Consider the following 8,910-nt stretch of genomic DNA (forward strand, 5'->3'; position numbering starts at 1 on the left):
AAAGATTACAATTGATAAGATCAATCAAGATGATGTTTTGAAAGTTTCTTTTACTTCCGTTGTATCATCGTTTCTTTTACTCTACTTTTGATAAATGCGATACATTTCACTTTTCATGCATTTCACGTGATGAAGAAAATTTCGTTAACGATATCTTGTACTGTGTAAAGGTATAAAAATCAAGATTTTAGACATGAATTTTCAAAATACTGGAACAAAAAATTTCTTGCTGAAAGTATTTTTGTACCTTTGAAGTCTTGTTAAAACACGATGAAGGGTAGAAAAAAGTTTGCTCCTAAGACTTCCGTTAAGGGAGAAAATGAGAAGATTAAAGGAACTGTTCCAGACACAATTTTAAAACAAGCAAGAAAATCTGGTCAACTGAATTTATCAAATCGTGAATTGAAAACAGTTCCCGAGAAAGTGTGGAAAATAAATGTGGAAATTCCAGAAGAGGAAAGAAATGCATCGCTGGATTCTGATGAAAAGTGGTGGGACCAAATACAATTAAATAAACTAATTCTTGCTTCAAATCAACTATCAACAATTACTGCTGGTATTCAATTGCTGGAAGCCTTGGTTGTGCTTGATGTAAGTGAAAAATTAAAACTTGTTCAAACTTCTGGGCATTAACCAAGTATAAATTAAAAATAATAAACAAAAAATGTGCCTTCATGATCAAGCATATTGTTGCAAATGTTTCAATTTGATTGGATACAAAACCGGAATCAGCTGCCAATGTGGAAAAAAAGTAAAAAACAAATTCCGGATGCATGAAATCTTTTGTGCAATATTATACTTACACATATTCATGTCATTTTATTGTGATGCAACATAGTCATAACACAAAGTTCAAAATCATCATAAAAGCATCCTTCAATAACCCTGCATATACTACATACAAAGTTCGTAAAAGAAAAGTACACCTTTAGAAATCAACATATTGCGATGGATGCTTAGTATATTGTGATCTATGTGTTTCATATCTTCATAATAATTCATCTGTTGTCTTAGCATTATGATAAGGTATTAAACATTTGATGATTAGTCAAATTCTAATAGTGTTGCTTTTTACCCATTTTATAATTCTAAGCAGTGCCTGTGTTTTTGTACTATAGCTTCATGATAATGAAATCAATTGTTTACCTGGAGAAATTGGAGATCTTCAACATCTGAAGAAGCTCAATTTAAGGTTGAACTATTGTATATTTGTATACTGAACTATTTTTATATTGAACTATTTGTATATTTTTGCTGTTTTCCTTTAGCCAAGGTATTTAATTGTACTTTTTGACAAAGTATTTTTGAGTATTATTGGTAAAACTCATTACATTATTTCTTAAAATAATGAAAATGTGTTTGACTGTCTACTTTTTAAAGCTTTAAAATATGATGAAGTTTGCCAAATGCTTTGTTCCAAACTAAACAATACATTGCCACTTAAAAATTTATGCTGTTTTCTTTTGTTAGTTACAATAAACTGACTAGTCTTCCAATTGAAATTGGTAATCTTTCATCACTTGTTTCACTTATGGTTCAACACAATCAGTTGAATGTGCTTACAGAAGATATTGGAAAGTTGGACAAGCTTGAAGAGTTGGTAATAAAGATTTTTGTGGTCAATGATTATACTACGTATTTAAAAAGATTATTGAAGTGTCTATTAGTTGAGACCTTCATACACTGATGTCAAGTCGTTTCATACTAGTGTCATTTTGTTAGCATTGTTCAGGTCGTTTCTTACCCTAAGTCAGGGGTAGGGAACTTTTCCAGTCGGCAGGCCAGATTTAGGAAAATGAAGTTATTGGTGGGCCGGATTATTACATGAATAATATTCAATATTCAATGGTTGGATACAGTCGGCAGGCTAGTCAAAATCCCTTCAGGGGCCGGACCCGGCATTCAGGCCATATGTTGCCCAACCCTGCCCTAAGTGATCATGGTTGCCTACTCCATTTCTACTGTTGTCTCTATCTAACGCCACAAAAGTACTTCTATTGCCGTCAGTTTTCCACATAGGACAAAAATGATTGATGAAAAAAGAGCATTTCTTTTTGGTAGCTGGTCCTGAACATCTCAAATATGCCCAAAACATAATAAACAAATCGTTCATACTTTTCTCGCGAGATACCTAACTTCCGTGGCCTTGCCTTTTTGTAAAATCTAATCTACTTTGTGTAAGATGCAATTGGTGTGTTGATAAGCTGTATTATGGTTCTTTCAATTAATCATGTTTTAGATTTCTCCAAAATAGAACGAATACAACAAAAAATATCCATTCAAATTCAAAATTAGACTGAGGTTAAAACATATAATAAAGAAACGATGTCGTCCATGCGTACGTGAAGTTCATCGGCTAAAAACGGCCTACGTAGCTGGGGCTCAAAACAGCAAAAGTATGAAATGACGCGAGTACGAAACGACTGTAAATTCATACACGGATAAGTCGCCCCACTTCTTACACAAACACTATAAGTTGGCCCCTTCTTATCCCTACCTTTTGATAAGTTGGCCCCTTCTTATCCTTACCTTTTGATAAGTTAAGCCCTTTATATACTTACATACACTTACCTTCTGTCAAGGTGAGATTTCCATACACTTATCTACTTGTACGTTGAGACATGCAACTTACACTTATATAGATATTTACTCCATTTGCGTGAGTATTGTCACAAATTTCATAACTATAGCGTTAATTGTAATCAAGTGAGACGTTTGCAGAATTTACCCTTAATTCATCAAAGGTTTATTTTGTTGTCGAATTATGAGAGCCAGATATCCTGGCAAGATTAGGAAATCAGCTGTTAAGTTTCTTAAGTTGTTAAAAAATGAGTGAGCTAAGCTTTTAGTCTTTCAATGATAGTGATTCTCAGTGATTTGTTATAAATTTTTTGTAAGTATTTCTCTTGTTTTTCCATAGGACGTGTCTTATAATTTGATGGGAAAATTGCCAATATCTTTGGGATCCTTGATCAATTTACGAAAATTTAACATCTCTAATAATTGTTTAAAGTATTTTTTATCAAACATTGCTGGATTGTCAGGTAAATTTCTTAATTATTTCAAACATTTTCTCAGAATCAGCTACGTCATTCCTGTGTGATATTTTGCGGGGGTTTTTTGTGATTTTTATAGATTTGTATGAAATGGACTTATCAAACAATAAACTGGAAAGTTTACCCGAAGGTGCAACATCATAATATACTTTTTATTGATTAATTCGTTTGTGTAAAGTTCTTTTATTCTTATTAACTCGTATTTTTGTAAAATTTTGTTTTTCAAATCTTTCCAGGAATAAAACATTGAAATACAAACTTTGCTTGTTTTAGATTTAAGTGAACTATCAAGATTGGAAAGACTCGACTGTCGGTACAATAGCTTGAGAAAAGTTCCTCTTTTGAAATCGTGCTCTCGTCTTAAGGTGATCTTAATTATTGAATGAAGACTTTATAGTACAAGTAAACGAGATGTTACAAGATTTGTCATCTTGATCACGAAGAAGAAACGCTAAACAGTCAAGTTAAGATATGTCGATATATTCAAAAACATAATGTTTTATATACAGCAGCGTAGCCAACCTGCAAGTTTTGGTCGTGCTATGTAAATTTTAAAATATTAACATAATTCATTTCTTTAGGAATCTATTGTTTTTACAATGAGTGAACATAAAAAATTAACATAGCAGGACCAGATTTGCGGACTGGCTACGTCACTGCTTATATACAAGCAAGCCGCTTGATACATTTGTTTTTGTTTTACTTCTGGCAAATAAATTTGTAGTTTATTAAATCACCTTTTCCTGAGCCAGAAGACAGATCTTGTGATAACATGTGACTATGCATAGTTTCTAAATGATGATCATTGATGTCGTTCAGTTTGTGATTATTTCAAATCAACTTATTTAAGGAACTTTATCTTGGATATAATCAAATTGGAAGTTTAACCTCCGTGGAAATCTTGTCTTTAACATCTGTGATGATTTTGGATCTTCGTGATAATAAAATTGACAGGTATGCTCAGCTGTAAATTTTATATTTCTGTTCAAGTGAAGGGGCAAAAAATTGATCAGATTATGACATCATGGTCTTCTTGGTTAGGGATAAAAACGTTATTTAACTGGATTCAGTTTCTTTTCTGTAAATGTTTAGTTTAGCTTAATGAGATACAACTACTATCTATGAGGTTTATATGGCTACATGGAGTGAATTACTTTCTAAGGTCATATTCATATAAGGTCAATATTCTTTCTTTAGGGAAATATTTCTCTATACTTACATGTGCGCAAAGTCCTTGCAAAAAATATTCTTTCATCTGCTTAACCAAACAGATTGTCCAAAATCGTAAATTATGATTTTATACTTTTTGCAAGATTACCGAAAGACATCACAGCTTTGTCAATGCTTGAAAGACTGGATATCTCTAACAATGATTTGTCTGAGTAAGTAGTATAAATAATGTTTATATCAAATTTTTTTCTGTGCCACACGCACATTATTAGTTAGTGATAAACGGTATGACTTGTTTCACGAGCACGTGATAGAAATAAAAAATATAAGATATTTACTGTGTTTGTACTGGCTTATGTAAAGCGAGGAGACCTTTAGGAGAACTAGAGAGCTGATCAGTGCAAATCTGAGATCGAAGGTTGATGCCAGTCAATATGCCAGTGCAAAGACTAAAACATCTTTTCATTTTTCTAAAATAACAGTATTGCAAAACAGATAAATTTTCTGTTTTAGTTGTTCCTATAACATGTATTCAAGATTGATTTGCAAATTCTCTCTGATTAATCTAATTGATTAAACTCTAATTGGTTTACACCATTTTACACAGGCTAATGCAAACTCAGCTATAAACCAATCAGCCTGCGCGTTTCATTGTTGTTTTATCAAATAAGCGTTAAATAATGCGTTAAATTATAAAATATTCCGATATTTAATGAATTTATTTGAAATAAAAACAAATACTATTTTAAAATGATAATTTTATTCAGCATCACGTGATCAAAATAAACCAATCAAACAACGGTTTATAAAAAGAGCGAAGCTTATATGTGATATTTTTGTAGACTACCTTATCAAATGGGAAACATGAATAAATTAAAATCGATCGTCTTAGATGGAAATCCTTTAAGAAGTATTCGACGAGATATCATAATGGTAGGAAATCATTTTCGTTTCTTCATTTATATTGAAGAAAAACTTTAAAGACAAAAACGCTCAATTAATAAAACTTATGATCAATTTTATAGAAAGGAACTGCTGCATTGTTAAAACATCTAAAAAATAAAATTCCTGGTTAGTATATTTGAAATATGTGTGAATATATCATTATATCACACTGAGAAATCAGGTTAGAATCGTGATGTGTAATATGATTAGTTACATGAAGTGTTAGCTTTTTATTATACATTTATTATCCATTGTTATCATTGGTTGATACGTCTTAATGTTTTGTTGAAGTGCAGAGCATTTGCTCCAAAATTCGTATAAAAGTATTGGCAATAAGTTTAGATTTTTATATTTCAGCCGACGAAGAAGGTGGCAGCACAAGTGAAGCACAGACCGAACTGACAGATCAATCATTAAGTGATCCTTTAGTGAACGTACATTTAGTTAACACGAATAAAAAATTAAACTACAGGTATTTAGTATTTATTTGGCGTAGAAAAATTCATGGACCGGTCAACCCCCCTGGCGGGGATTAATACTGGCCGGTATACAAATGTTGTTTGTTTGTTTGTTTGTATTTAGTATTTATTTGCTGAGGGTAAGCGAAATTTTTTATTGATTAAGTAAATTTCTTTTTTTCTTTACCTAATTTCTAGTCAAAAGAAATCAGTTATTATTCCTGACGAGATTTGGTCGGCTGTTGAAGGAACTGGAATATCTAACATTGACTTCAGTAAAAATCTTTTAGAGGAAGTTCCTTTAAAGTATGTCTTGTTTATTTGTCTCTTGATAGTTTTGCTCAGTTCGTAATGTTGAAGTAGTGTAAAAAAGAGTTACTGAATTCGGTTTTTGTTGAATTTTGTTTAGAGAAAATTGTAAGATTTTGTTTCATTTACAACCTGTTGGAAACGAAATTTATTTTACGTCAAATTTAAGCGTGTTTTTACTTCCTTCCTACATCTCAATGAATGAATATTAACTTAAAATTATTTTTGTTCTTTAATTGCGCATATTTTGGCAATTCCCGAAAAATGAACTTCATACATAGTGAACCTCCATGTTGGCATTCCATCATGTCATAACTATATGTAAATGTTTATTTTGAGCTAACAAATCTATATATTATGTAATTTTAAAATGTTTTATTTAAGATTGTGTACTTTTGAAGAAACGCTTGTGTCTGTCAACCTTGGATGCAACAGATTGACGAAAATCCCTCCCGAATTTTGTCTTTTATTAAGATTAACTGACCTGGATATTCGGTATGTAGCAACATAAATAGTATATGTAAGTAGATGGCAATGACATGCATCCTTCATGTTTCAAACTTTCAGTGTATACGTAGTTGGCCTGCATCCTTCATGTGTCAAGCTTTCAGTGTATACATACTTAGTTGGCATGCATCCTTCATGTGTCAAGCTTTCAGTGTATACATAGTTGGCCTGCATCCTTCATGTGTCAAGCTTTGATGTGTACATAGTTGACATGCATCCTTCATGTTTCAAGATTTCAGTATATACATACGTAGTTGGCATGCATCCTTCATGTGTCAAGCTTTCAGTTTATACATACGTAGTTGGCATGCATCCTTCATGTGTCAAGCTTTGATGTGTACATAGTTGACATGCATCCTTCATGTTTCAAGATTTCAGTATATACATACGTAGTTGGCATGCATCCTTCATGTGTCAAGCTTTCAGTTTATACATACGTAGTTGGCATGCATCCTTCATGTGTCAAGCTTTCAGTGTATACATAGTTCACATGCATTCTTCATGTTTCAAGCTTTGATGTATACATAGTTGACATGCATTCTTCATGTGTCAAGCTTTCAGTGTATATATAGTTGGCATGCATCCTTCATGTGTCAAGCTTTCAGTGTATATATAGTTGGCATGCATCCTTCATGTGTCAAGCTTTGATGTGTACATAGTTGACATGCATCCTTCATGTTTCAAGCTTTCAGTGTATACATAGTTGACATGCATCCTTCATGTTTCAAGCTTTCAGTGTATACATAGTTGACATGCATTCTTCATGTGTCAACCTTTGATGTATACATAGTTGACATGCATTCTTCATGTGTCAAGCTTTCAATGTATACATAGTTGACATGCATCCTTCATGTGTCAAGCTTTCAGTGTATACATAGTTGACATGCATCCTTCATGTTTCAAGCTTTCAGTATACACAGACGGTATTCACTAATTACGTGTCAAGCAAACATGCATGATGTATTTATCTGCACTTGAAGCTATAGTTTTACATATTTTTAGAAAAAACAACATCTCTTCTCTTCCCGAAGAATTCAAGTTACTAACTCAGTTAAGAGAAATTATTTTATCTTATAACAGGTAATGTCTGAGCCTTTAAACCATAAGTTAGTGTTTAATTGTGAAACGTATAAACTCAGCTTATCATTGAATGTTTTAGATTTCAGAAAATCTGCTTGAAGAAGAATATTATTCTTTCTTTTTATAGATTTACTATTTTACCTGATGTTCTCTTTACTCTTCCAAAGCTGGAAGTTATTCTTGCTGCAAATAACCAGGTGTGTTCATGAAAATTTGATGAGTATACCATTTTTGTGATTTGTTTTACAAAAATTATTTTAGTTTTAAAGACTTGCATCAACTACCTTTTATACTTTGCTCTCAAAGTTGCTCTCTGCGTATTATAAAAAAATGATTTCCATTTTTAAAACATTTGTTTTGTTTCTAGATTACAACCATCAATGTTGCTGGTGTTCTGAAACTCAAATTATTGTCATGTCTTGATTTGTCAAACAATAATATTTCTAATGTTCCCCCGGAATTGGGAAATGCAAATTCACTTAGGTATGAACGAACAACATACTGTCCAATTTTTCTTCAAGATAGTGATTTTTACGTTCATGGAAATCCATTCGCTTCCAGGAAATCCATGATTTCATGGAAATCCATGCGTTTATGGAACTCCATGCTTTAGGGCATAATTTTTCCCTAAAAAAACGCAAAAAAGCTTAGCTCAACAACAAACTAGGGGTGAAGCATGAGTAGCTTTGTACGTTTAATACAATTACGTCCTTGTAGTTATATTTTTAGTATTTTTATAGCCTTGTGCAAAACAGTAAATTTAGTTGCTCAAGGCAATGTACTTATTCTATTACAGATCTCTTCAGCTTGAAGGAAATCTTTTTCGTAATCCTAGACCTGCCATCTTGAATAAAGGAACCACGGCCTTACTTCAATATCTTAAGGATCGCATACCAACGTAATACTGTGATTTTTCTCTCCTGCATTAATTATTCTTTATCGTGACGTCATCAAGGGAAGAAGTTTTCACCAGTTCGTTCATGTCTATGAATTTGGCTAACAGCAGAAAAAACTATAAAATTAGCTGACGTTTATTTACCGTCTTTTGATCACTTTGGTATATCATCCAGAAAAAACGACAAAAAGTATATTGTTTAGGAATGTTTCAATTTTCTAATAAAAAAGCAAGATATAGTAAAATAAGATCGCCGCCCAAATAATGTTATGAGTCTGTTAACACATTTGAATGATTATAAACGTGATCTGATACAATTGGAAGCAAACCGCAACTTTGACAAACCGTTAATTTTCTTTTTGTCAATGCATTTTAAAGTCTGCACTAAGATTGGTTCAGAAATACTTGTTCAAGATACTAACGATTCTTTTGAAACGTGTCGTAATACTATGTTTCTCGCAAAATTTAAATACAACTGAATTTTTTTTTT

At 32.2% G+C, this 8,910-nt stretch overlaps 1 protein-coding gene across 2 annotated transcripts; it reads left to right on the forward strand.

Moving 5' to 3' along the window:
• Positions 1-124: 124 nt before the first annotated feature.
• LOC124441729 (leucine-rich repeat-containing protein 40-like) lies at positions 125-8,910 on the forward strand. 2 transcript variants are annotated; one of them, XM_046992206.1, is made up of 18 exons: positions 127-170; positions 253-591; positions 1,119-1,192; positions 1,471-1,600; positions 2,921-3,044; positions 3,136-3,186; positions 3,330-3,421; positions 3,907-4,010; positions 4,370-4,438; positions 5,069-5,159; positions 5,252-5,297; positions 5,529-5,643; positions 5,828-5,935; positions 6,323-6,433; positions 7,448-7,525; positions 7,653-7,722; positions 7,893-8,008; positions 8,322-8,910. In XM_046992206.1, the coding sequence occupies exons 2-18, from the start codon at positions 271-273 to the stop codon at positions 8,425-8,427; spliced, it is 1,806 nt and encodes a 601-aa protein (XP_046848162.1). In that variant the 5' UTR covers positions 127-170; positions 253-270; the 3' UTR covers positions 8,428-8,910. The 2 variants fall into 2 exon arrangements, with proteins under 2 accessions (XP_046848154.1, XP_046848162.1); XM_046992198.1 differs by having other exon boundaries at positions 125-591.

The sequence above is a fragment of the Xenia sp. Carnegie-2017 genome, unplaced genomic scaffold (assembly GCF_021976095.1).
Source record: "Xenia sp. Carnegie-2017 unplaced genomic scaffold, XeniaSp_v1 HiC_scaffold_1, whole genome shotgun sequence".
NCBI classification, from domain to species: Eukaryota; Metazoa; Cnidaria; class Anthozoa; order Malacalcyonacea; family Xeniidae; genus Xenia; species Xenia sp. Carnegie-2017.

Excerpts from the sequence above, each read along its gene's own strand:
- LOC124441729 (XM_046992198.1), top strand. The coding sequence starts at position 271 with ATGAAGGGTAGAAAAAAGTTTGCTCCTAAGACTTCCGTTAAGGGAGAA. Across the intron at positions 3,045-3,135 it reads AAACATTGCTGGATTGTCAG|ATTTGTATGAAATGGACTTA; the intron begins GTAAATTTCTTA and ends TGATTTTTATAG. Across the intron at positions 6,434-7,447 it reads TTAACTGACCTGGATATTCG|AAAAAACAACATCTCTTCTC; the intron begins GTATGTAGCAAC and ends ACATATTTTTAG.